General features: G+C 40.6%; 1 protein-coding gene across 4 annotated transcripts; it reads right to left on the bottom strand.

The window, feature by feature from the left end:
• Positions 1-246: 246 nt before the first annotated feature.
• On the bottom strand, positions 247-27,789 carry LOC106603491 (protein FAM114A2). 4 transcript variants are annotated; one of them, XM_082974611.1, is made up of 15 exons: positions 27,680-27,783; positions 26,100-26,170; positions 19,563-19,871; positions 18,588-18,687; positions 18,298-18,399; positions 18,018-18,121; positions 17,782-17,916; positions 17,519-17,677; positions 16,779-16,902; positions 10,915-11,000; positions 10,602-10,700; positions 10,371-10,510; positions 10,133-10,205; positions 2,751-2,804; positions 247-979 (listed from the first exon to the last, which is right to left on the bottom strand). In XM_082974611.1, exons 3-15 carry the CDS (start codon positions 19,857-19,859, stop codon positions 878-880), a joined length of 1,575 nt encoding a protein of 524 aa, XP_082830737.1. In that variant the 5' UTR covers positions 19,860-19,871; positions 26,100-26,170; positions 27,680-27,783; the 3' UTR covers positions 247-877. The 4 variants fall into 4 exon arrangements, with proteins under 4 accessions (XP_082830737.1, XP_014052733.1, XP_014052734.1 ...); XM_014197258.2 differs by lacking the exon at positions 26,100-26,170 and having other exon boundaries at positions 27,680-27,789; XM_014197259.3 differs by lacking the exon at positions 26,100-26,170 and having other exon boundaries at positions 19,563-19,848.
• Between the last annotated feature and the right edge of the window lie 202 nt (positions 27,790-27,991).

Raw genomic sequence — 27,991 nt, 5'->3', positions numbered from 1 at the left:
TAAATTGCTACATATCTATAGTGTGTAACTTTATAGTTGACAATGTGGTTGGTTTCATGTCATGACCCTATCTCTATACAGTATATCAAGGTTTCAGCACAATAATTACTTAATTATCCAGGAGTTAATTGGTTTGTAAAAGTTTTTACAAATGAAATACTTTATAAATTGTGTCACATTTCCTCAAATCTTCAACTGGATGGACCTTGGTATGCCACAATAATCGATGCAAAGCTTTTAATAGGATGTTGTTTAAGACATTATCTTTATTTGAAAAGCGTAAAATACCTGACCGTAAAATAGCTCCAAAAGTCCAAGGAAAACCTGATACAGTTCCAAGACACAGATGACCACAATCACTTTTCCTACTAAGATACAATTACATAGTGGTCATCATTCAATTACTAATATTCTGGTTATACAATTACACCTGAAGATAAACAGGGAGGCATGTGTGCCAAAGCGATATCACATTCATTTGCAATACAGACACCTGAAGTACTTGAGGTTATCCTGAAGTCCTGGTGTTATGAATAATGCATTGAATCATGGTAATTGTGAAACAGAGACATGGAAAAGTCTATATTCAGAATTTGTATGAGAAATGCAGACATCAATGTCATTCAAACATGTCAGCTCTAGACTCCTCAAATACTGTACATTGGTATATCTACTGTGCTATACAACAACAGCACTACAATACTCCATGACGAGTAAACACTGTTTGTCAAAGGTACATTTCTTCTGAGGCATGGCACTTTAGATAGGCTTCGAAATAAATATAAAATAAAGCTGAGGAAGTATTTTTAAAACCGCAATTTTATGTCAATGCTTTTTGTCAGGGTCCCTTGTTCGCACAGCTGTCAGAGAGATGTGGTCACTGTTGGTTAGAGTCAGCACTACTTTGAATGTGGGACACCTCTAATACAGGCATGAGGAGCTGGAAGGAATCCTGGATGTACGATGCACTGTTTGAAGCCTAAAGAAGACGAAATACATAAAGTACATGGATACATTTGAAGTCGGAAGTTTATATACACTTAGGTTGGAGTCATTAAAACTAGTTTTTCAACCACTCCACACATTTCTTGTTAACAAACTATAGTTTTGGTTAGGACATCTACTTTGTGCATGACACAAGTAATTTTTCCAACAATTAATTACAGACAGATTATTTCACTTATAATTCACTGTATCACAATTCCAGTGGGTCAGAAGTTAACATACACTAAATTGACTGTGCCTTTAAACAGCTTGGAAAATTCCTGAAAATGATGTCATGGCTTTAGAAGTTTCTGAAAGGCCAATTGACATAATTTGAGTCAATTGGAGGTGTACCTGTAGATATATTTCAAGGCCTACCTTCAAACTCAGTGCCTCTTTGCTTGGCATCATGGGAAAATCAAATGAAATCAGCCAAGACCTCAGAAAAAAAATTGTCTGGTTCATCCTTGGGAGCAATTTCCAAATGCCTGAAGGTACAACATTCATCTGTACAAACAATAGAACGCAAGTATAAACACCATGGGACCACGCAGCCGTCATACCGCTCAGGAAGGAGACGCGGTCTGTCTCCTAGAGATGAATGTACTTTGGTGCGAAAAGTGCAAATCAATACCAGAACAACAGCAAAGGACCTTGTGAAGATGCTGGAGGAAACAGGTACAAAAGTATCTATATCCACAGTAAAACGAGTCCTATATCGACATAACCTGAAAGGCCGCTCAGCAAGGAAGAAGCCACTGCTCCAAAACCGGCATAAAAAGCCAGACTATGGTTTGCAACCGCACATGGGGACAAAGATCATACTTTTTGGAGAAATGTCCTCTGGTCTGATGAAACAAAAATAGAACTGTTTGGCCATAATGACCATCGTTATCTTTGGAGGAAAAAGGTGGAGGCTTGCAAGCCGAAGGACACCATCCCAACCGTGAAGCACGGGGGTGGCAGCATCATGTTGTGGGGGTGATTTGCTGCAGGAGGAACTAGTGCACTTCACAAAATAGATGCATCATGAGGTAGGAAAATTATGTGGATATATTGAAGCAACATCTCAAGACATCAGTCAGGAAGTTAAAGCTTGGTCGCAAATGGGTCTTCCAAATGGACAATGACCCCAAGCATGCTTCCAAAGTGGTGGCAAAATGGCTTAAGGACAACAAAGTCAAGGTATTGGAGTGGCCCTGACCTCTATCCTATAGAAAATGTGTGTGCAGAACTGAAAAAGCATGTGCGAGCAAGGAGGCCTACAAACCTGACTCAGTTACACCAGCTCTGTCAGGAGGAATGGGCCAAAATTCACCCAACTTATTGTGGGAAGCTTGTGGAAGGCTACCCAAAACGTTTGACCCAAGTTAAACAATTTTAAAGGCAATGCTGCCAAATGCTAATTGAGTGTATGTAAACTTCTGACCCACTGGGAATGTGATGAAAGAAATAAAAGCTGAAATAAATCAATCATTCTCTCTATTATTATTCTGACATTTCACATTCTTAAAATAAAGTGGTGATCCTAACTGACCTAAGACAAGGAATTTTTACTAGGATTAAATGTCAGGAATTGTGAAAAACTGGGTTTAAATGTATTTGGTTAAGGTGTATGTAAACTTCAGACTTCAACTGTACATAAACGATGCACCACATTTGTAAATCTTTCACACACACAAACACACATTGTTATGATTCAGCTTTCAGACAGAATGAAGAGGATGTGATATGCAGCAATGTACGATAATTAATTCGATACAAACCTCCAAAAATACTCCCGTTATGAGTGGATTGAGGACATCTCCCTTTTCATTTGACTGCAAAACAAAAGGTTTTGGTATTAGTAGTCAATGAACTAGGAATCTTAAAAACCTATTAAAGGGATACTTAGGGATTTTGGCAATATAGCCCTTTATTTATGTCCCCAGAGTCAGCTGAACTCACTCACGGAAACCATTTTTATGTCTCTGCATCCAGTATGAAGGAAGTTAGAGGTAGTTTTGCGAGCCAATGCTAACTAGTGTTAGCACAATGACTGAAAGTCTATGGTATCTACTAGCATGCATGAAAAAGAAAAGGAGAGCTCGGATGCAATCATTTTATAATTAACTTTGACAGACAAGCTTTCTTCATCAGTGTATAATGACAAACACTGTGGTTCAGTAATTTATATACTTTGAAAAAACACACACAGGTGTCTGTAATCATGGCCAAGTGTTGCTTGATTTTATTGGTTGATTTACAGATATTAATAGAACATAAAAAAACTACTAGCTTGCTAGCAGTTACCATAGACTTCTATTCATTGCATTAACGCTAGTTAGAGATAGATCGAAAAGTGCTGGGAGGTAGTGGCTAGTCCAACTCAAGGTGTCATAAAAAACAAAATTGCACTCCCCTTCCCAAATTTACAAATATTTTCACATGACCCTCCCCCCTCATAGAATTATCTCAAAATAATGTTTACGGCCACAAATAACAATAACTGCATAGAACCTGTGTTTATAGACATGAATATCGACTAAGACTCTTCAGCATGCAGTCAATGCCACGCAGGGCTACGGGCCAGAAGGATGAGGGTTCGTCAACCATCACAAACGAGCTCACTCTCCCTGCCTGTTTCATTACACTACAATCAGAGCCTGGTGCAGACAATGATCAGCTAGGGGGAAATCTGATTTCTTTATGCCACTTATAATTATACAGTGCCTTCAGAAAGTATTCAGACCCCTTGACTTTTTACACATTTTGTTACGTTACAGCCTTATTCTAAAATGTATTAAAAAAAAATTGTACATAAGTATTCAGACCCTTTGCTATGAGACTCAAAATTGATCTCAGCTGCATCCTCTTTCCATTGAGCATCCTTGAGATGTTTCTACAACTTGATTGGAGTCCACCTGTCAATTGATTGGACATGATTTGGAAAGGCACAGACGTGTCAATATTAGGTCCCACAGTTGAGAGTGCATGCCAGAGCAAAAACCAAGGCATGAGGTCGAAGGAATTGGCCGTAGGGTTCCGAGACAGGATTGTGTCGAGGTACAGATCTGGGGAAGGGTACAAAAAATGTCTGCAGCATTGAAAGTCCCCAAGAACACAGTGGCCTCCATCAATCTTAAATAGAAGAAGTTTGGAACAACCAAGTGTCTTCCTAAAGCTGGCCAACCGGCCAAACTGAGCAATTAAGGGAGAAGGGCCTTGGTCAGGGAGGTGACCAAGAACCCAATGGTCACTCTGACAGAGCTCTAAAGTTACTCTGTGGAGATGGGAGAACCTTTCAGAAGGACAACCATCTCTGCTGCACTCCACCGCCAGGCCTTTATGGTAGAGGGGCCAGACAGAAGCCACTCCTCAGTAAGAGGCACATGACGCCTGCTTGGAGTTTGCCAAAAGGCACCTAAAGACTCTTTGGCCTGAATGCCAAGCGTCACGTCTGGAGGAAACCTGGCACCATCCCTACGGTGAAGCATGGTGGTGACAGCATCATGCTGTGGGGATGTTTTTCTGCAGCAGGGACAGGGAGATTAGTCAGGATCGAGGCAAAGATGAACGGAGTAAAGTACAGAGAGATCCTTGATGAAAACCTGCTCCAGAGAGCTCAAGACCTCAGACTGGGGGGCGAAGGTTCACCTTTGAACAGAACAACGACCCTAAAAACTAAGCCAAGACAACGCAGGAGTGGCTTCGGGACAAGTCTCTGAATGTCCTTGCGTGGCCCAGCCAGAGACCGGACTTGAACCTAATCAAATATCTCTGGAGAGACCTGAAAATGACGCTCCCCATCCAACCTGACAGAGCTTGAGAGGACCTGCAGAGAAGAATGGGAGAAACTCTCCAAATACAGGTGTGACAAGCTTATAGCGTCATACCCAAGAAGACTCGAGGCTGTAATTGCTGCCAAAGGTGCTTCAACAAAGTACTGAGTAAAGGGTCTGAACACTTATGTAAATGTGATGTTATTTTTTTTAAATAAATTATCAAACATTTTGAAAAATCTGTTTTTGCTTTGTCATTATGGAGTATTGTCTGTAGATTGATGAGGGGAAAAAACGATTTAATCAATTTTAGAATAAGAATGTAACGTAACAAAATGTGAAAAAAGTCAAGGGGTCTGAAAACTTTCCAAATGCATTGTATAAAATATTTCAAACTTATTTTCCACAAACAGGTTTCTGTGCCAATGCACTACACAACCAATAAACGAAGCATACATACTTTGGGCACTTCAAAATCATCGTTTGCGTTTTCAACACCAAAATAAATAGACTATGTCAATCTCAACAAAGAGAAAATGCATCCCTCTCTACCCAGCAGGCTTACCCAGTATTGAAGACATCTCAGAATGTCATTAAACCTTTTGGTGTTTTGTAACAGATGTCTCTTTCCTTTCATCAATTGGCCGCTGCACAGTTTGGATTGATTCATTGATTGACTTATTTGTCAGTTAAAATAGTACATATATACAAAAATATTGTTTGGACAATAAAGTCTGGGACTTATTTCCATTGTGGTCCTTATTTTTCTTACATAAATACATACAATACCAGTCAAAAGTTTGGACACACCTACTCATTCCAGGGTTTTTCTTTATTTTGACAATTTTCTACATTGTAGAATAATTAAGACATCAAAACTATGAAATAACACATATGGAATCATGTAGTAACCAAAAAAAGGTGTTAAACAAATCAAAATATATTTATATTTGAGATTCTTCAAAGTAGACACATTGTGCCTAGATGACAGCTTTGCACACTCTTGGCATTCTCTCAACCAGCTTCATGAGGTAGTCACCTGGAATGCATTTCAATTAATAGGTGTGCCTTGTTAAAAGTGTGGAATTTCTTTCCTTCTTAATGCGTTTGAGCCAATCAGTTGTGTTGTGACAAGGCAGGGGTGGTATACAGGAGATATCCATATTTGGTAAAAGACCAAGTCCATTTTATGGTAAGAACAGCTCAAATAAGCAAAGAGAAACGACAGTCCATCATTACTTCAAGACATGAAGGTCAGTCAATTTGGAAAATCTCAAGAACTTTGAAAGTTTCTTAAAGTGCAGTCGCAAAAACAAATCAAGTGTTATGATGAATCTGTCTCTCATGGGGACCACCACAGGAAAAGAAGACCCAGAGTTACCTCTGCTGCAGAGGATAAGTTCATTAGAGTTACCAGCCTCAGATTTCAGCCCAAATAAATGCTTCAAAGAGTTAACGTAACAGACTCATCTCAACATCAACTGTTCAGGGTAGACCGTGTGAATCAGGCCTTCATGGTCGAATTTATGCAAAGAAACCACTACTGAAGGACACCAATAATAAGAAGAGACTTGCTTGGGCCAAGAAACACGAGCAATGGACATTAGACCGGTGGAAATAAGTCCTTTGGTCTGATGAGTCCAAATTTGACATTTTTGGTTCCAACCAGCTTTTCTTTGTGAGACGCAGAGCAGGTAATGGATGATCTCCGCGTGTGTGGTTCCAACCGTGAAGCATGGAGGAGGAGGTGTGATGGTGCTTTGCTGGTGACACAGTCTGTGGTTTATTTAGAATTCAAGGCACACTTAACCAGCATGGCTACCACAGCATTCTGCAGCGATACGCCATCCCATCTGGTTTGCGCTTAGTGGGACTATCAATTGTTTTTCAACAGGACAATGACCCAACACACACCTCCAGGCTGTGTAAGGGCTATTTGACCAAGAAGGAGAGTGATGGAGTGCTGCATCAGATGACCTGGCCTCCACAATCACCCGACCTCAACCAAATTGAGATGGTTTGGGATGAGTTGGACCGCAGAATGAATGAAAATAAGAGTAAGTGCTCAGCATATGTGAGAACTCCTTCAAGACTGTTGGAAAAGTATTCCAGGTGAAGCTGGTTGAGAGAATTCCAATAGTGTTAAGCTGTCATCAAGGCAAAGGGTGGCTACTTTGAGATTCTTCAAACTTTTTTTGTTGACTACATGATTCCATATGTATTACTTCATATTTTTGATGTCTTCACTATTATTATACAATGTAGAAAATAGTACAAAATAAAGAAAAACCCTTGAATGAGTAGGTGTCTCCAAACATATATATATATATATATAATATATATATATATATATATATATATATTATATATATATATATATATATATATATATATATATATATATATATATAAAAGGAAGTGAAGTTATGGCCTAACCCCAGAGAGATAGAGATATGCTGGTGACATGCTACAACACCAACATGCATTTCTTTATGTCAGATCGCTACTACATCTGCTATACAGATATAGACATACAGAGGTAGGGTAATTCGTACATTTTCAATCCAAATATTTAATATAAGCATTTTATTGTTAGATTATATGAGTACTCTGATAGGCCTGAAACAGCTGAGGTGGCATTGGTACGCACTATGCTCTTAAAATCTTGATGGTTGCTAGTCAGTGCCCTGTTACCGTCCTCCTGACAGTTCTAAACTTTGCAAGGCATGTCACTTGGCCCATCTCTTCGCATAGCCCACCACTAAGAAATACCGTGGGAATAAATATCACTGAATGACGAAAATATTGGAATAAAGTAGGCTAATGCAATTGAAGGCATGTATCAAACTGTTGCTTACTGAAACTCCCAAAGTCATCTAATCATCGTAATACATTTGAAACAATAGCCTCCTGTGTGTGGCATACTGGTCTCATAGACTAGACGTAACATAGTAAATGTAAATCTATGATATCCAGATTAGTATGATATGCACAGCCAGAAGAGGACTGGCCACCCCTCGGAGCCTGATTCCTTTCTAGGTTTCTTCCTAGGTTCCTGCCTTTCTAGGGAGTTTTTCCTAGCCACCTTGCTTCTACATCTGCATTGCTTGCTGTTTGGGGTTTTAGGCTGGGTTTCTGTATTGCACTTTGTGACATCGATTGATGTAAACAGGGCTTTATAAATACATTTGATTGATGTTACATTTGATATGGTTACATTAGAAAGAAGGCTACTTAAGGAAAAAACAAAAGTATGGTGGTGGTCAGGGTGGATGGGTGTGAGTATAATGTGAACGTCTTGCAACCCAAAGGTTGTAAGTTCAAATCTCATCACGGACAACTTTAGCATTTTAGCTAATTAACAACTTTTCAACTACATACTACTTTAAGCTACTTTGCAACTACTTAGCAGGTTAGCTAACCCTCCCCTTAACCCTTTAACCTAACTCCTAAACTTAATCCTAACCTTAACCCTAACCCTCAGCCTAGCTAACGTTAGCCAGCTAGCTAATGTTAGCCACCAAGCCACCTAGGTAAAATTTGTAACATATAATACACATTGTAATTCGTAATATATCATACAAAATGGGTGATGACATACACAAATGAATACATACCATATCATACTAAATGGAGTGTGAATAATATGTAATTATCTGAGACCCCGTTCATTTCAACATGATTTTGATTGATTGGGACAGTGACATCGCACTGCTTTGAGACAAGCGACTCATCTTGATACATTTATCAGTGTAAGATTTTTGTTTTCACTGAATCACCGTTTGGATATTGGTTAAGCTACAATTAGGCTGGGGAAATGTTAGCTAAATTGCTGTGAGTGCTGCTCATGATCATCTTGTCTAGTTGGCTCATTTATTAGAAAATGTTGCCATGTTATGTAGTTTAACAAGTGGATTATTTTGCTAGCAGTCACTTAGTAGCCTAGGCCTACTCCCAACCAAAAACCTGTGACCTCACTGACTTCTCATCCCTAATTGCTCCTGAAAATTGCTCTGAATAAGACTGTATACTAAATTACTAAAATGTAAAAATGTTGTCTGATAATCAATCAATGTGATTTTATTTCACTGAATTTCCATCTGTACAGGCTATTTGGAGGCGGTATAGCTCATCTATCTATTAGCTTGCTCATCTTGGGGCGGCAGGTAGCCTAGTGGTTAGAGCGTTGGACTAGTAACCGAAAGGTTGCAAGATTGAATCCCCATTCAATCTGCCATTCTGCCCCTGAACAAGGCATTTAGCCCACTGTTCCTAGGCTATCATTGAAAATAAGAATTTGTTCTTAACTGACTTGCCTAGTTAAATAAAGGTAAAATAAAAAATGAATCTATCACTGATCAGAAACATTTTCTGTGACAAGTTGTAAGGGAAAGATATCATTTTGTATTTTATTCTGTTATATTCTTACTATAGTATACACTGAGTATACCAAACATTCAGAACACCTTCCTAATATTGAGTTGTCCCCCCCTCCCCCTTTTGCCCTAAGAACAGCCTCAATTCGTTGGGGCATACGCTCTACAAGGTGTCAAAAGCATTCCACAGGGAGGCTGGCCCATGTTGACTCCAATGCTTCCCACAAGTTGGCTGGATGTCCTTTGGTTGGTGGACCATTCTTGATACACACAGGAAACTGTTGAGGGTGAAAAACCCAGCAGCGTTGCAGTTCTTGACACAAACCGTTGCGCCTGGCACCTACTACTGTTCAAAGGCACTTAAATATTTTGTCTTTCCCATTCACCCTCTGAATGGCACACATACACAATCCCCGTCTCAAGTGTCTCAAGGCCCCCCTATCTACACGGACTGAAGTGGATTTAACAAGTGACATCAATAAGGAATCATAGCCTTCACCTGATCAGTCAATGTAATGGAAAGAGCAGGTGTTATTAATGTTTTTTATACTCAGTGTATGTGTGTTGACTGTAATCGGTTAGGTTTGTCTTGTCTGTTTAATCAACAAAATAACAAATTATTGATTTCATTTGGATGGCGCAGCCATGGCTGCACAGACCCGTACCATAGGCCTAATTAAACTCAAAATACGCTATTAAAATAGACGCCTACCCACATCTGCACACCACAACTACCACTCGTCCCCGGCATGCCGGCATAAAAAGCGTATGCATAAGAGGGTCATATAAACATCGCCCTATCTGTTTTGTTTATTTGTGAAACTCAAAAGACAGTTTATACATTTTCATAGTGAGGCAGTACAATTAAGTTCCATGATGAAAAGTTGTTGTGCAAGACCATGAATACTAACATCTGAAGCTGAGTTCTGTGAATGTGGCTTCCAAGAGTGTAAGCTTAGTGACAGTCTAAATATACTTTGTGATATAGTTTGTATAGAATCACTATCTTACCCCTATTGTAGTTAAACAGGAGGTGAACTTCTTGGAAAGTAGTGATATCTCTTTACACAAAACAATTGTTATTCTGTAAAGGGAGAACAAAATTTTGAGTTAGAGCACAATCACATACTGGAATATGACAACAATACACACACGTTATGTCTGAAGGTTAGGGATGTGTGAACCAGAGCTATATCTATGACTAGTAATATAACACTCTGGAGATGGCTGATGGTGTGTAGGAACTTACTGCGAGAGGATTTTGGCCTGCTCCAAAGTGGTGACCTTCTGGCTGGTACAGAGCAGGATCATCTCGGCCACTTTGTGGAACTGCTCTATGGATCTGGCTGTTAGCTCAGCCAGGCTTTTGATGGCCGACGAGTGGACATTCTGAGAGGAATCAACAACACTCACATCAGTAGTTACAACAGAAAGAAGCTCCATTCCAATAGTCACGATGTCAGATAATAATTTTGCATACCTCAACAGTATATGTTTTTGCCACTTCCTCTTCATTCCTTTCTTCTTCCTTTATGGGTTTGGTCATTTGGGCAATCTGGTCACATGCATTCTTACTCACCTGATGAGTGTTTGCAGAGAGAAAATAGGTTAGAGATTAGTGATCTACCATGCCGAAAAGCAAAGTCGAGTAGTGCTCAGTCCTTTCAAAACGCAGCCCTGCCAAAACTCTCCAGAAGATGGCAACAAACACTGCTATATTATTGTACCGCTAGCATGAGACCGTAAGATCACTGGCTTGAAATTCAATCAGAACAGAAATGTATTGTGCCAACCTTGCCAAGTTTGTCAGCTGTTGTGGATATGTGTAGTCCATCAAGGGCCTCTGTTAATTCCCTCAGAAACTCAGCGCCATCTTCATCTGAAAAGAAATACGAATAAACAACATGTATTGCTTTTGCTCATTGTATTTATCACAAAAACATACTGCCATCTTTCCCCAAAACAAGATAACAATTCTGATGGTTTTCAGCTGAATTATCACCCACAGAAAAGAAAAAAAAATCATAGAACAAAAGTATTTTGTTTCTGTTGTGAGTACAGTGGCGACCCATCATTCTGGGCAGGTAGGGCAGGCAGAGACCCACCTGTTTTGAGCCCTACCTGTTTAGCAAAATATATACAGTACCAGTCAAAAGTTTGGACACATCTACTCATTCAAGGGTTTTTCTTTATTTTTACTATTTTCTAAACTGTGAAGCATTTATTTGGGCTGCAATCTAATGAACTTGTCCTCTGCAGCAGAGGTAACTCTGGGTCTTCCTTTCCTGTGGCCGTCCTCATGAAAGCCAGTTTCATCATAGTACTTGATGGTTTTTGCGACTGCACTTGAAGAAACTTTCAAAGTTCTTGAAATGTTCTGGATTGACTGACCTTCCTGTCTTAAAGTAATGATGGACTGTAGTTTCTCTTTGCTAATTTGAGCTGTTCTTTCCATAATTTGGACTTAGTCTTTTTACTAAATAGGGCTATCTCCTGTATACCACCCCTACCTTGTCACAACACAACTGATTGGCTCAAACGCATTAAAACATTTTACATTTACATTTTAGTCATTTAGCAGACGCTCTTATCCAGAGCGACTTACAGTAGTGAATGCATACATTTCATAAATGTTTTTCTTCCGTACTGGTCCCCCGTGGGAATCTCTTTGGGATAGGGGGCGGTGTTTTCACATCCGGATAAAAAGCGTGCCCAAAGTAAACTGCCTGCTACTCAGGCCCAGAAGCTAGGATATGCATATAATTGGTAGATTTGGATAGAAAACACTCTAAAGTTTCTAAAACTGTTAAAATAATGAGTTGGAACCGGTGTTTTTCTGAATCAAACGCGCCAAATAAATTGACATTTTGGGGATATAAAAAAGGAGTTTATCAAACAAAAGGACCATTTGTGATGTTTCTGGGACATATTGGAGTGCCAACAGAAGAAGATCTTCAAAGGTAAGGCATGAATTATATCGTTATTTCTGACTTTCGTGTCGCACCTGCTTGGTTGAAATATGATTTTCATGTGTTTGTATGGTGGGATGCTGTCCTCAGATAATCGCATGGTTTGCTTTCACTGTAAAGCCTTTTTGAAATCTGACATGGTGGCTGGATTAACAAGAAGTTAAGCTTTATTTTGGTGTATTGCACTTGTGATTTTATGAAAGTTAAATATTTCTAATAATTTAGCGGAACGTCTAGCCGTAACAGGTTTTAAGAAGGAAATAAATTCCACAAATTAACTTTTAACAAGGCTCACCTGTTAATTGAAATGCATTCCAGGTGACTACCTCATGAAGCTGGTTGAGAGAATGCCAAGAGTGTGCAAAGCTGTCACCAAGGCAAAGGGTGGCTACTTTGAAGAATCTCAAATATAACATATATTTTGATTTGTTTAACACTTTTTTGGTTACTACATTATTCCATATGTGTTATTTCATAGTTTTGATGTCTTCACTATTATTCTACAATGTAGAAAATAGTCAAAATAAAGAAAAACCCTGGAATGAGTAGGTGTGTCCAAACTTTTGACTGGTACTGTATATTGCCTGTTTTGCATGCTATTTTGGCATTCATTCGTTTTACATATCAGTTTGCAAACAATGTAAACAACTATAATAATTGAGTTAATAAAGCCACATACTCTCTTTCTTGAGTAAGGCAGCTCCAAAAGCAGGTGTTTCAGACTAACTCAGTGCTTTCAGTGGTGGAGGGGCAGCCAGCGAAAGCACAGAGCGTAGGCATTGGTAATGTTCTCTAGTTGCAATGTTCTCTAGTTGCACTCACTCATGGGGACACTGCAGAATCTACAGGGAGAGCTTGGCAGTTCAAGCCCCCTTGGGTGCTGCCATAGATTTACAATAGAGGTTCCCGTCCAAGAAGGCTCAAGGTCATTGGCCACAGATAAAATGACTTCAAATCACATTATATCTACCATAGCTTTGATTGGACTGATCATGTCAACATCATACCTTCAAAATCTTAGCTAGCAAGCAAGCTAGCTAGCTAGACAAGCAAGCTAGCTAGCTAGACAAGCAAGCTAGCTAGCTCAACAAGCAGTCATCATGAATCATGTAGACAATCTACTGACAAATCCTTTTCAATTTATGTAATGTGAAGAGAAATTATAGATAAACCGTATCGGTGCTTATCGGCCATAAACATTACACAACAAGTCGGAAATCGCAAATTCAACAATGAGTAGTTTTGAAGAAATCAGTGGCTAACTGCAAGCGTTGCAAAGCAATCACTATTTTGTTTCCCCTCCCTGCTATTTGGTGGAGAGAGTGTGTGGTCCAAGTCTGGGTTTAAGGATTTAAAACAACTGTCTGAAAGGGTCTCTTTCCGAGCTTAAAAGGATAAATATTCACGCGCAACACCATATCCCAGAAAGGGTTGAATACATTGGCTATGCTCTCAATCCAGCATAACCTCTGCCGCGTTCAAAACAACTGGGAACTTGGAAATTTCAGACTCCCGAGCGTTCAAGACAACTGGGAACTTTGAAAGAAACAAGCTCCGACTGATAAAAATACATTTAGAATGGTCATCCTACTTGGAATTCCAAGTCGGGCACTCGGTCCCCTTTCTAGAGCTCCGACCTAAAGATCACTGGCGTCATGATTCGTTCTAGTTTTTTCCCCCCGAGTTCCCAGTTGACTTGAAAGCACCATAAATCCAGAGAATGCCAGACTTTGATGACAAAATTTGCCCAGAAGAAGGACAGCTCGCTCGCTCATTAATGTCTTTATCGAAATTATGGCTTGCCTCTTATCAGCTCATCGTTCCCATATGCCATAGTTTGTACATCTCAACTGTTATATTGCTTATATAGGTATATCTCATTAGTATCTTATTCATAATTTTCGGCAATGTTGAAATTATGCAGTTATGTTGTGGTCTGTAATCATGTTTGCCAGTGACAGTTTCTTCCCATTCAAATATATACTGCTCAAAAAAATAAAGGGAACACTTAAACAACACATCCTAGATCTGAATGAAAGAAATAATCTTATTAAATACTTTTTTCTTCACATAGTTGAATGTGCTGACAACAAAATCACACAAAAATAATCAATGGAAATCCAATTTATCAACCCATGGAGGTCTGGATTTGGAGTCACACTCAAAATTAAAGTGGAAAACCACACTACAGGCTGATCTAACTTTGATGTAATGTCCTTAAAACAAGTCAAAATGAGGCTCAGTAGTGTGTGTGGCCTCCACGTGCCTGTATGACCTCCCTACAATGCCTGGGCATGCTCCTGATGAGGTGGCGGTGGTCTCCTGAGGGATCTCCTCCCAGACCTGGACTAAAGCATCCGCCAACTCCTGGACAGTCTGTGGTGCAACGTGGCGTTGGTGGATGGAGCGAGACATGATGTCCCAGATGTGCTCAATTGGATTCAGGTCTGGGGAACGGGCGGGCCAGTCCATAGCATCAATGCCTTCCTCTTGCAGGAACTGCTGACACACTCCAGCCACATGAGGTCTAGCATTGTCTTGCATTAGGAGGAACCCAGGGCCAACCGCACCAGCATATGGTCTCACAAGGGGTCTGAAGATCTCATCTCGGTACCTAATGGCAGTCAGGCTACCTCTGGCGAGCACATGGAGGGCTGTCGGCCCCCCAAAGAAATGCCACCCCACACCATGACTGACCCACCGCCAAACCGGTCATGCTGGAGGATGTTGCAGGCAGCAGAACGTTCTCCACGGCATCTCCAGACTCTGTCACGTCTGTCACGTGCTCAGTGTGAACCTGCTTTCATCTGTAAAGAGCACAGGGCGCCAGTGGCGAATTTGCCAATCTTGGTGTTCTCTGGCAAATGCCAAACGTCCTGCACGGTGTTGGGCTGTAAGCACAACCCCCACCTGTGGACGTCGGGCCCTCATACCACCCTCATGGAGTCTGTTTCTGACCGTTTGAGCAGACACATGCACATTTGTGGCCTGCTGGAGGTCATTTTGCAGGGCTCTGGCAGTGCTTCTCCTGCTCCTCTTTGCACAAAGGCGGAGGTAGCGGTCCTGCTGCTTGGTTGTTGCCCTCCTACGGCCTCCTCCACGTCTCCTGATGTACTGGCCTGTCTCCTGGTAGCGCATCCATGCTCTGGACACTACGCTGACAGACACAGCAAACCTTCTTGCCACAGCTCGCATTGATGTGCCATCCTGGATGAGCTGCACTACCTGAGCCACTTGTGTGGGTTGTAGACTCCGTCTCATGCTACCACTAGAGTGAAAGCACCGCCAGCATTCAAAAGTGACCAAAACATCAGCCAGGAAGAATAGGAACTGAGAAGTGGTCTGTGTTCCCCACCTGCAGAACCACTCCTTTATTGGGGGTGTCTTGCTAATTGCCTATAATTTCCACCTGTTGTCTATTCCATTTGCACAACAGCATGTGACATTTATTGTCAATCAGTGTTGCTTCCTAAGTGGACAGTTTGATTTCACAGAAGTGTGATTGACTTGGAGTTACATTGTGTTGTTTAAGTGTTCCCTTTATTTTTTTGAGCAGTGTATATTTATTTTCAACAAAAAGTTCAGTAATAGACCCATGTAATTCCAGTTGATATTGCGAGGGTTGTTTTGTTTGCGCAATGCGCTGTCTGTGCGTCGGTGTTGCGTAATCGTACTGAAGGTAGCTAAGGAGTCAAGCGCAGGAGAGCAGAGAGTCAATGTAGCGTCTTTAATAGGCAAGTCCCAAAACGGTACAGGTACAAGTCCATAAACGCCCGAGACAATGGAACACACAGTTATTCACGGAAGGAGGAAAACAACACTCCTACTATACTTAACACCCGTGAATAAACTGAGGAAAAACCCTCCCTGAGCAACATGAAAATAACCCCGCACAAACCTAAGCGGGGAAACAGGGGTAAATATACACACAGAAATTAAAGCAAAAGAAAACCAGGTGTGAATGAATCAAAGACAAAACCAACAGAAAAGGAAAAATGGATCGGTGATGGCTAGTAGGCCGGCAACGCCGACCGCCGAGCACCGCCCGAACAAGGAGAGGAACCACCTTCGGTGGAAGTCGTGACAGTCGGTAAAGCCTACCTCGTTTGCTTGCACTTGCTTATACTTAGAGCTAAGTGTTAATGACAGAAGAACAAACATTATGAATTTACTGAACATACATTTTATAATGTTTGTGTATGGTTCAAAAGTAAAAACGAATTTGTTATTATTGAAGGAGAATGCGGCTCTTATTGAGTTACACAAATCCACAAAGAGTCAGTGGAAACCATATTTATTTAAGCAAGTCAGCCATATCAGCTATGGTTTTTAAAAAGGCAGTAAATGAGGATGATGGAACTGTTTTCCCGCCAGACTAGGCTCCACTGACAGCCAGGTGTAGCGGTGGTACGGATTCACTCTATGGTGCTGAAAGGAAAGCTCTGCTGTTGTGACAGCTTTATGTAGGCCCTAACAGTTTGTGGGCACTGTTTGTCACTGTTATTGTGCTGTTTAATGTATTGTTTAATGTTGTGTAGTGGCTTTGTTAGCATGCATCTAAAAAAATTGGTTGAGTTTGCCCCAGCAAGATTTACATGCTAAGATTGTCACTGTTTGAGTACTAAAAGACTGTAAATGTAACATTTTGATAGTAGACTTTATGTGACTGTTCTGTGACGGTAGGCTACCTTTCTTTTCTTCCACCTCCTCGTCGTCAAACTCTACCAGAGAGAAGGGTTCCTTGATGAGCTTCAGGTCCTCTTTGAGTTGGGCCAGCTCCTCTCCAGACAGAGTGGTTAGAACAGACTTCACCTACACCACACAACACACAACTGATTCAGTCGTAGATAAGATCTACTAAAACGGGTAGGCAACTAGATTCAGCCCGCGGGGATGATTTTTGTCGGCCCGAATGGTCGGGGGGCCGGAAAGTAATATAATAATTGGTACACTGAAAATTGCCTACAACTAGGCCCAAAAAGAGATTGTATTTAAAAATAACAATAATTTCATACCTTGAGACACAATGAGACATGATCACATATGTATATTTTTACTTTATTTGTGGGAATACTTGGGAACAGGTTTCCTAAATTAAACTCATTTTTAGCTGAATTCCTGGTGATTTTACAGTCTTTTTTTTATCAACCCCCCCAAAGAAAATCCCTTGCCTGCCGGCCGCCTTTTGCTAACCCCTGTACTAAAAGGAGCCAGGAGAATTTTAAAGTGCCATGGACCTGTTTTTATATTTCAAGAGGTTACAATGGCTGTAGGTTCTCCATTTACAAGTGAGCAAAAATACAGCTAACAAGATGTTGTATTAATTTCAACGGAAGGCTGTGTGCTGTGTGCGATCAATAATGTTTTGAGAGGCTGTTTACTTGTTTCTTTGTACGAGGTACAAAATGTGGAACTTGCTCAGTATTACCTTTGACTCACTCTCCCTGGAGAGAATCTCCAGAGCTTCCAAGTGGGCTAGGCCCTGGAATTCATCGAACAGCATTCCGTAATGGGCCTTCTTTTCCGTGTCGGAGGAAACCTCCTCGGCTGTTTGATGCTCCTCACGCTCCTTGGCCTCCCGTAAGACCTTCAGCCAAAGCAAAAACCTTATTCAATCTTGGTCAGAAAGCTTTCAAACGCAAATACAGTGTAAGCACAACACTGGAGGTGGCTTCTCTAACATCCATTCACCTGAGAAAGAGTGTTAGTCTTGATCATCAGACCCTTTGTTTTCTTGAAACCTGGATCTCCCTCTGCTATGACATCCATGGTCTTCTTGCCTATGAACTCCAAGGCATCCAAACTCCCTGTTAGGACTGTTTTCCCCTGGAATATAGATATTTAAGTCAGTAACCAAGTCACTTTTGCCCGTAAACAACATATTATGATGGTAATCGTCAAAAAAGCAGAGAAGTATTGTTTCTTACAGTGCTTTGAACAACACTGCTGAGGGATGAGAACATTCCCATGGCGCTTCCCATGGCTGATGCTCCATCTCCTTCCCCTTTATCAGTCTCATTACTGGGTTCACCTAGAAGTAATATACATGTCAGACATCAACCTAATGTGCATAGTTACAACAGTGAAGCACTCTACATCTCCACAACAAACGCATCCTAAATATACTAAGGCTTATCACGGCTGATGCTAAATCCAGAGTGATGACTCGTGTTGATAATGTTGATGACCAGCGTGTGCTATCATTACCTCCTTGTTTGTCCTCCTCTCTAATTGGTGCAGACAGCTCTGTGGAGCTGGGGATTCCCAGTGAAGTCTCTGCCTTCTCAATAGCCTGGGTGATCCCTTGGCCTCAGAATGAAAAGAAAGGAATACATTTATTTTTAGATCTTTAAAAGTTTACCCATGCTGACTGAAAGAGCAGACATATTGTTTAACATGACACCATAATGATAATACAAACTGACTATTACTAAGACAGAGACAAACCAAAAACTCTGACATTAAAATATATACATCCATTTTTTGGATTTCCTCACCTACAGTGGCCACAGTGGCTGAGGCCGTTGACATGAGGGACTTTCCCCAGCTCCCCCAGTAGCCCCATCCTCCCCGGGCTACTGTCAACTCACTGGGTGCCTGGAGGAGAGCGAGAGATGGAGAAAGAAAATGTTTGTACCGGAGTCTACCGTTTGTAGCCTATATGGCTAAAATAAAACCTAAACCACATCCAGACCTTAAAAGGGACAATCAGCAGTTGCTACATCAGTTTTTTTTTAGATATACACTACCATTCAAAAGTTTGGGGTCACTTTGTTTCTAGCCATTTTGAGCCTGTAATTGAACCCACAAATGATCAATTAGCCTTTTAAAATGATAAACTTGGATTAGCTAACACAACGTGCCATTGGAACACAGGAGTGATGGTTGCTGATAATGGGCCTCTGTACGCCTATGTAGATATCAATTAAAAATCAGCCGTTTCCAGCTACAATAGTCATGTACAACATTAACAATGTCTACACTGTATTTCTGATCAATTTGATGTTATTTTAATGGACAAAAAATGTGCATTTCTTTCAAAAACAAGGACATTTCTAAGTGACCCCACACTTTTGAACGGTAGTCTAAATGAATTATATGTACCCACTAATTCTTGAAGAATACAACTTATAAATGCATCATGAGCTTAGTTGCACTGTCACCCCATCAGAACCAAAAATATTAACTTGTTTTACTCAAATGTTTATAATCAAAGTAAATATTAACAAACACTATATAGCCTCAAAACATGGTTAAAACTATAATTTAGAGATCATGGATGGTCAGTCCTTGCATCCATAGCTCTGGCTATGAATTTGAGAGTAAAAGTTTCTCCAGACCCATCCCTCAGCTTTTTACCAAAACAGTGGCGGGAGCACACTTTGTTATTGTTTCAACTGCTGATTGGTCTTTTAAGGGTAGAAGTTAAGCTTATTGAATCTTTCACCCAGCTGTATCACATCATGTCTTACTTTGACTGGCTCTTCTTCTACTTTGGGTTTCTCCTCCTGGGTCTCCTGGACTTCAACTGGAGGTTTTGGCTCTGGTCTTTTCCTGGTCTTCCTTTCCTTCCTGGTTGGGGCGACATCTGTGGAGTTATCAGTGGTGCTGTCTCCTGTTGGTATCTGTGGAGAGCTGTCTGGTGTCTGTTGAGCACTGTCTGTTAGTGTCACAGGCATGGGTTTCCGCAGTGGGGCCTCTTTCTCTGCGAATGGCTCTGCGAACTCAGAACTCCCAGCAGGGTCACTGGGGGCTTCGCTGTCCGACATATTAAGACATACCTGTTGTTATTTGATGAAAATAAAATAAGAACTTCATGTGCAATGTATAATGGCAACTAAAAACAGGCTTAAAAAGGACATTCTATCCAATCATTAAGCTGGAGGTAGAGGTCTCGTGCCATACTGACAAGGCATAGGCTTTTCTTGCAGATTTAGTCTACCTAGCAAACTAGATTAGCTAAATGACAGATTAGGGACTGATACTCAGAAACTAAGATAACAGTTGTCTGAGCCAAACGTAAGATGACAAGGTAGGAAGTGTTACATAAAACACATTCAAGTGGAAGTAATTATACACTCCCTGGAGGAATATTACTTGTAAAAAAAAAATGACATTTTCTGACAAGCGAGCACTTAGATGTGGTAATTTTCACGTTCTCATAAATTCATAGAATGTTTGGTAATTACTATAGTAAGGCATTTCTGAAACTTCTATAGCAAAATAGAGTGGGAAAGCAGCCGTGCGTTTGGACAATTAATAGACACTGCAGTAAATAAAACCGAATAAAATAAAAAACATCTGTCCTGTCCAGGACCGGAGTCCACGCAGACCGGTGCGGCATAGCCAATCAGAGCTTTTTTTTTATTTATTTTTTATTTCACCTTTATTTAACCAGGTCGGCCAGTTGAGAACAAGTTCCCATTTACAACTGCGACCTGGCCAAGACAAAGCAAAGCTGTGCGACACAAACACAGAATTACACATAGGATAAACAAACGTACAGTCAATAACACAATAGAAAAGTCGATATACAGGTGTGCAAATGTAGTAAGATTAGGGAGCTAAGGCAATAAATAGGCCATAGTGATGAAATAATTACAATTTAGCAATTAAACACTGGAGTGATAGATGTGCAGAATATGAATGTGCAAGTAGAGATACTGAGGTGCAAAGGAGCAAAAAATAAATAACAATATGGGAATGAGATAGTTGGGTGGGCTATTTACAGATGGGCTATGTACAGGTGCAGTGATCTGTGAGCTGCTCCTACAACTGATGATGCTTAAAGTTAGTGAGGGAGATATAAGACTCCAGCTTCAGTGATTTTTGCAATTCGTTCCAGTCATTGGCAGCAGAGAACTGGAAGGAAAGGTGGCCAGAGGAGTTGGCTTTGGGGATGACCAGTGAAATATACCTGCTGGAGCGCGTGCTACGGGTGGGTGCTGCTATGGTGACCAGTGAGCTGAGATAAGACGGGGCTTTACCTAGCAAAGACTTATAGATGACCTGGAGACAGTGGGTTTGGCGACGAATATGAGGCGAGGGCCAGCCAACGAGAGCATACAGGTCGCAGTGGTACGTAGTATATGGGGCTTTGGTGACAAAACGGATGGCAATGTGATAGACTACATCCAAGTTGCTGAATAGAGTGTTGGAGGCTATTTTGTAAATGATATCGCCGAAGTCAAGGATCAGTAGGATAGTCAGTTTTATGAGGGTATGTTTGGCAGCATGAGTGAAGGATGCTTTGTTGTGAAATAGGAAGCCGATTCTAGATTTAATTTTGGATTGGAAATGTTTAATGTGAGTCTGGAAGGAGAGCTTACAGTCTCACCAGACACCTAGGTATTTGTAGTTGTCCACATATTCTAAGTCAGAACCGTCCAGAGTAGTGATGCTAAACGGGCAGGCGGCGATCGGTTGAAGAGCATGCATTAGTTTTACTTGCATTTAAGAGCAGTTGGAGGCCACGGAAGGAGAGTTGTATGGCATTGAAGCTCATCTGGAGGTTTGTTAACACAGTGTCCAAAGAAGGGCCAGAAGTATACAGAATGGTGTCGTCTGCGTAGAGGTGGATCAGAGAATCACCAACAGCAAGAGCGACATCATTGATGTATACAGAGAAAAGAGTCGGCCCGAGAATTGAACCCCCATAGAGACTGCCAGAGGTCCGGACAACAGGCCCTCCGATTTGACACACTGAACTCTATCTGAGAAGTAGTTGGTGAACCAGGCGAGGCAGTCATTTGACAAACCAAGGCTGTTGAGTCTGCCGATAAGAATTTGGTGATTGACATAGTCGAAAGCCTTGGCCAGGTCGATGAAGACGGCTTAACAGTATTGTCTTTTATCGATGGCGGTTATGATATCGTTTAGGACCTTGAGCGTGGCTACAATTGGCCTATATGCAAAAAAGCAATTTGCCACACGGGCCTGCCATCATTCACTTTGAACTGGACTGTGTGTTTACAGGCAGTAGCAACAGCGCGACTTTAGAGCATTAGAACACGTTGGCCAAAAGTCACAAAATATACCTGAACAATTTTTTAAAATATGTATAATGAGCAAAAATATAAATGCAACACGTAAAGTGTTGGTCCCATGTTTCATGACCTGAAATAAAAGATCCCAGAAATGTTCAAAGCTTATTTCTCGCAACAACAAAAAAAGCTTATTTCTCTCAAATGCTGTGCACACATTTGTTTACATCCCTGTTAGTGAGCATATGTCCTTTGCCAAGAAAATTAATCAACCTGACAAAAGTGACATATCAAGAAGTTGATTAAACTGCATGATCATTACACAGGTGCACCTTGTGCTAGGAACAATAAAAGGCCACTCTTACATTTGCAGTTTTGTCACACAACTCAATGCCACAGATGTCTCAAGTTTTGAGGAACGAGCAATTGGTATGCTGCCTGCAGGAATGTCAAGCTGTTGCCAGAAAATGTAATGTTCATTTGTCTACCATATGCCGCCTTCAACATCGTTTTAGAGAATTTGCCAGCATGTCAAACCGGCCTCACAACTACAGACACGCCAGCCCAGGACCTCCATATCCGGCTTCTTCACCTGTGGGATCGTCTGAGCCCAGCCACCCTGACAGCTGATGAAACTGTGGGTTTGCACAACCGAATAATTTCTGCACAAACTGTCAGAAACCGTCTCAGCGAAGCTCATCTGCGTGCTCGTTGTCTTCACCAGGGTCTTGACCTGACCGCAGTTCGGCGTCATAACTGACTTCAGTGCGAAAATGCTCACCTTCGATGGCCACTGGCACGCTGGAGAAGTGTGATCTTCATGAATGAATCCCGGTTTCAACTGTACTGGGCAGATGGCAATTTGAATGCACAAAGATACAGTGACAAGATCCTCAGGCCCATTGCCGTGCCATTCATCTGCCCCCATCACCTCATGTTTCAGCATGATAGTCGCAAGGATCTGTACACAATTCCTGGAATCTGAAAATATCCCAATTCCTGCCTAGCCTGCATACTCACCAGACATGTCACCCATTGACAATGTTTGGGATGCTCTGGATCGACCAGTACGATAGCATGTTCCAATTCCCGCCAATATCCAGAAACTTCGCACAGCCATTAAAGAGGAGTGGGACAACATTCCATGAAGAGGAGTGGGAAAACATTCCACAGGCCACAATTAAAAGCCTGATCAACTCTATGCCAAGGAGATCTAGTGCTACATGAGGCAAATGGTGGTCACCAGATTCTGACTGGTTTTCTGATCCACGCCTTTACCTTTATTTTTAAGGTATAAGTGGCGAACAGATGCCTATTCATATTCCCAGTCATGTGAAATCAATAGATTAGGGCCTAATGTATTTATTTCAGTTGACTGATTTCCTGATATGAACTATAATTCAGTATAATCTTAGAAATTATATTTTTGTTCAGTGTAAATGCCACGGGAGTCCTCTTACATTTGGGAACATCACAGTCCAAACAACCATTAAAAGGAAGGCTCTTTCCCTCAGTTGCCCATGCACATCAACAACAAGATTAACAACTAACGCTAGCAGAGCGAGATTAGCTAAACATCTAATGAGGGAACATTAGATAAACCCTCTCAAACTTTTTCAGCTAGTTGGCCGTCAAAATTCCACTGATAACCGATGGGGAATAGTAACCTGCTTGTCCCGTTGTCAAGGAAGTGAGTTTGTGTTTATACAGGACCTCCCGCCCCCACCTACAGTCAATCAATCATGTCAATACGGAGCTATATGGAGCCCTCCGCATTGTTACAACAGTTTGGAGGCGCACAGCGATGCGGTATGGAGTGCAATTTGGCCTCTGCGAGGCTTCGCAATTGCGTCACACCCTCCATCCAGAGCCATTACAAAAAAAGATGGCAGTTTTGAATCTGCAATAAAAGTAGTTGTTGACTGTGATATTGTGGACGCAGTAATTGCAGAATAACTGCAAAGTACTACAGTTGAATTGCAGTTATACTTCACTGTAACTGCAGTTGCACTGCAAAAGTACTGCAGTGAAAAAAAGTGTTATTTTGGATGCAGTATTTGCAGTTATACTGAATTCTGACTGCAATCTTTTTTCGTAAGGGAGCCTCCAACCACATTTTCGGATTAAAAATTGGCTTTGACTCGGTTTCATATCTCACTGCTTTCTTCCTGCTTCCATGCACTGTGCTCTCCTGACGCCAAATAATCAACACTTCTTAATATTAATTCAACGGATTGTGGTCAGTGGAATATGGTGTTAGGAAATTGCATACCAACTGAACAGTATTTATGAAAATGTAGTGCATAACTAGATGGTCATTTTCCATGAAGAAATATGGTTGGAAAAATATTTCTTTATCATTATTTTGTTCCAATGTTTTCATAAAGCATGTACAATATTTGATTGGCAAAAAAAATAAATGTTGTTGTTGGTCACAATACTGCTAAATAATGTTTGTCATGATGTGCACACTCTGCAGTTTCAAAATAATCCAAAGGGTGGCCGCCTAGACCACAAATTAATGTTTTGCATAAAATAATGTTCTGTTTATGTGCAATATAGCAGGATTGGGATTTTAGGCTGCCATTTTTAGGATTATGTTGGAACTGAGTAAACTCACATTAGCAGTAAGCTTATATTATAACTGTAGAGTGGAGGGACAGACAACTTTTGCAAATAATATGTACAAACTCATGCACCAAACACGCTTTAAAATCATAATTTTATAGTATTTGTGGTAATAAATCAGATTCCAAGGTCAATTATTTCTACCTATTTAATTACAAAAAAAACAAATATACCCCCTCCAACCCCACCCTTCCTCTGAGGAACATGAGAAAATGTGTGGGTTTTACTGCAGTGCCAACGCTTCACAATTTTACACAAATGTACATACCAGCATACAATCCTTTTGCCAACTTAATATTCACAATGTTTGTGAGTTATATTACACAGTAATAGGATGTTAGTCCATCCATGCAGATTAGAAATTAAACAAAATGATACTGTAGGTAAAAAAAATCCCAACTCTTTGTGTGTGTCTTGCGTTACAACAGTGAAAGAAAGCTACTTTCCTGTTGAGGGTAGCATCAATCTATATCACCTATTTGTCAGCTGTGCAAACCTGTCTATGATTTCACTCTTTTCCAAGCGTGTTAACTATATCTATGTCAAATGTCAAGACAGCCTGGTGATGCATTCTATCTTGGGTCATTGTGCTCCTAAACCAGGTATGTAGACATCTTAACGCACTGAAAGAACTCTCACAGCTGCTAACTGGGTTGGTCAGCGCAACCTGTATGATTGCTTTCAGTGATGGGAACATACCAGGGTCTAACAGTTTATACACACAGGACATGGCAGAAGTGGCATCTTTTGAGGTACTTCCTATGGCTTGAAAGGACTATGATACATGTTTGTCTTGTGTGGGTCTTCACTGTCCTGTGTTCTCTCTCTCGCTCCTCTCTTTTCCATGCTGTCTGAAATTCTGCTTTTCCTGAATCCACTATATTATTACAGAGAATGAATAGTATCAGTACAGTTGCACAATGGAGTATTCTGAACACAAACACAGAGAGCGAAAGAGAGAAGCAATATGAAGAACTGGAGAACTGTTATATAATGTTTACCTGAATTGAGCTAAAGGTAAAATATGGGATAATTTATGTTCCTGAATGATAATAGCAGTTCACTCAATCTTAAACCTGATGAACATTTAACTGTCTTAACTTATCACTAACCACGATACCTGTGTTTTCTCACTCTCTGTTCTACTGTACGCTCCTCTGTCTCTTTATGTAGATGCAGAATAATATCAGTGCATTTGCAATTGTGGGCAAAAGACACGGGGCTGAGCCAAAATCATTCGGGGCTTGCCCGGGTCTGGTGACGTCAATATGATTCAAATTCAACATAGCTAGCTATCTAGCAAAGCGATTCACGTTTCTTGCCAGCTAACCAAATGACACCTGCATCTTTATCTGTAGCCACCGAAAAAAGATACATGGGGAAAAGTCGGTTACTCACCCACTCCTCCAATGACAAGACATCCTCCCAGCAGTTAGCTAGCTAATGTTAGGCTCCTTGTTTTCAGCTTGCTAAATAAATAAATAAATAGATACATAAATAGATACGCTAGCCTAGGGGTGTCAAACTCAATCAGCGAAAGGACCATATTGAGAAAAAAAAACGAATTCGCGTGCCAGACATAGCCTATTTGTTTTTATTTTAAAAAAGACGTGCATCTGCGACACAAACTGGCCATTGTTTAATACAAAACAAATGCTGTATATAGAATTTTAACATATTTAAAAAACGAGATAAATAACATGTCTACGGCCTTCGCTGGTGTGCGTAATATACCCCAATGAAAAACTATTTCACTCCAAACAAGAACGTAGCTATAGGTTGTTGTAACATTTAAACTTAAAACATGTTTAATTTTTTGTTGTTGCAATGCATGGATCACCGGTGTGGTTGAATGTAGCACTGCTGTATGGTGCACTCAAAATGTATTGTAGTTGAGTAGCCAGCCTAGGATACTGTTGAAATGTTTCTGTAATAGGCCTACATGGTTCTCCTTTGCATGGTGTTTTGTTGCAGGTTTAGTTGTTTGGTTATCCATTGTCAAGGTTTAGAAACCAAAGCCATACTGAAACATTTTAGTCGCCTAGCTAGGACTGTGGCATCTGTCTGTACACGTTCCCTCCACTGTGCGCTGTAAACGTGACAGTGCAATGGAAGTTAATACAAGCGCATCAGGCTAATTTCATAAAGTAGATGACTCAACTGTTGACTCATTTATACTCACTTGTGTGTCCTATTCGGCCTGTGGGCATTGTGTTTGACGTCTTCGCTAACCTATTAGCTACGTTAAGACTGACTTGTGATTATTGCCCTTTCCAGTTTCATTGTATTGACATTCCCTGCCTTAGTTACAGTCGCCCATTTTTGTTTAAAAAATTTAGTCATTGAAACTGAAACAGTGCATCCCGAATAGGTGGAGGCAAAAAAACAATGTACCAGGCCAGCTGTGATTTACAACCTGCTAGCAATATATGATGGACTACCAAGAAATGTATTGGTGAATTATAATAATCATGCATTGAACTGCATCCATCTATTCTACCAAAAATGCCTTACTGTACGTCATGGAATTTTGAGTCAAATATAACCTATTTTTAAAACCTCGTATAAAGTTAGTTTTGAAGCATAAACTGGGAAATGTATATTTTTGACTGATATTATGATTGTCTGTCTGTTTGTTTCATATCTGTTTCATATCGGTGCGGCAGGTAGCCTAGTGGTTAGAGCATTGGGCCAGTAACCGAAAGGTTGCTAGATCGAATCCCCGAGCTGACAAGTTAAAAATCTGTTCCTAGACCATCATTGTAAATAAAAAAAAAAGTGTTTTTAACTGACTTAAAGTAGTTAAAACGCGGTCAGTTCCACTCTAACCGCTAGACATTGCACTTTATTTTAGTTAGTTTACTAGCTTGTTTTTAATCCAATATTGCTATAATTTCTTCTAGAAAGGTGACAGATAAAAGTCTACGAAATAAGTTACATTGTTTAAATAAAGGCTACAAACTATTGACGTTACAAACCTAGCAATTGTATCCGAAAAGTCATAATATTCTTGATTTTATTCTTTGTCTTGCAAGGAATTGTGCGACTAGCCACGTCACACAATGATTTCTTTGGGTTGAGAGTTTCCTCTACTGCTAGGCGCGTGGATTTCCTGTACAAAATAGTACACACCGCCACCTGCTGAGCTGGAGTGAAAAAAAACATTCGCCAGTTGGTTTTATGAGTTTATTAGGGCCAAAATCTAATTACCAAAGAAAGCACCTAGATAACTAGAGATAACAACTTGCAATAGAATGAACATTGTAAATGTCAATCAGCATACTGAACTT

Source organism: Salmo salar, chromosome 04 (genome assembly GCF_965601325.2).
Source record: "Salmo salar chromosome 04, fSalSal1, whole genome shotgun sequence".
Lineage (NCBI taxonomy): Eukaryota > Metazoa > Chordata > Actinopteri > Salmoniformes > Salmonidae > Salmo > Salmo salar.
The sequence above is the reverse complement of the archived record's forward strand: the minus strand, read 5'-3'. Positions and strand labels throughout refer to the sequence as shown.

What these genes read in the sequence shown, in the direction of transcription:
- LOC106603491 (XM_014197258.2), bottom strand. Translation starts at nt 19,859, where the DNA reads ATGTCGGACAGCGAAGCCCCCAGTGACCCTGCTGGGAGTTCTGAGTTC. An exon ending in TAGAAGAAGAGCCAGTCAAA is followed by an intron (nt 18,688 to 19,562) that starts GTAAGACATGAT and finishes GCTCTCCTCCAG; the next exon opens with GCACCCAGTGAGTTGACAGT. An exon ending in CCAGGGAGAGTGAGTCAAAG is followed by an intron (nt 16,903 to 17,518) that starts GTAATACTGAGC and finishes TGTGTGGTGTAG; the next exon opens with GTGAAGTCTGTTCTAACCAC.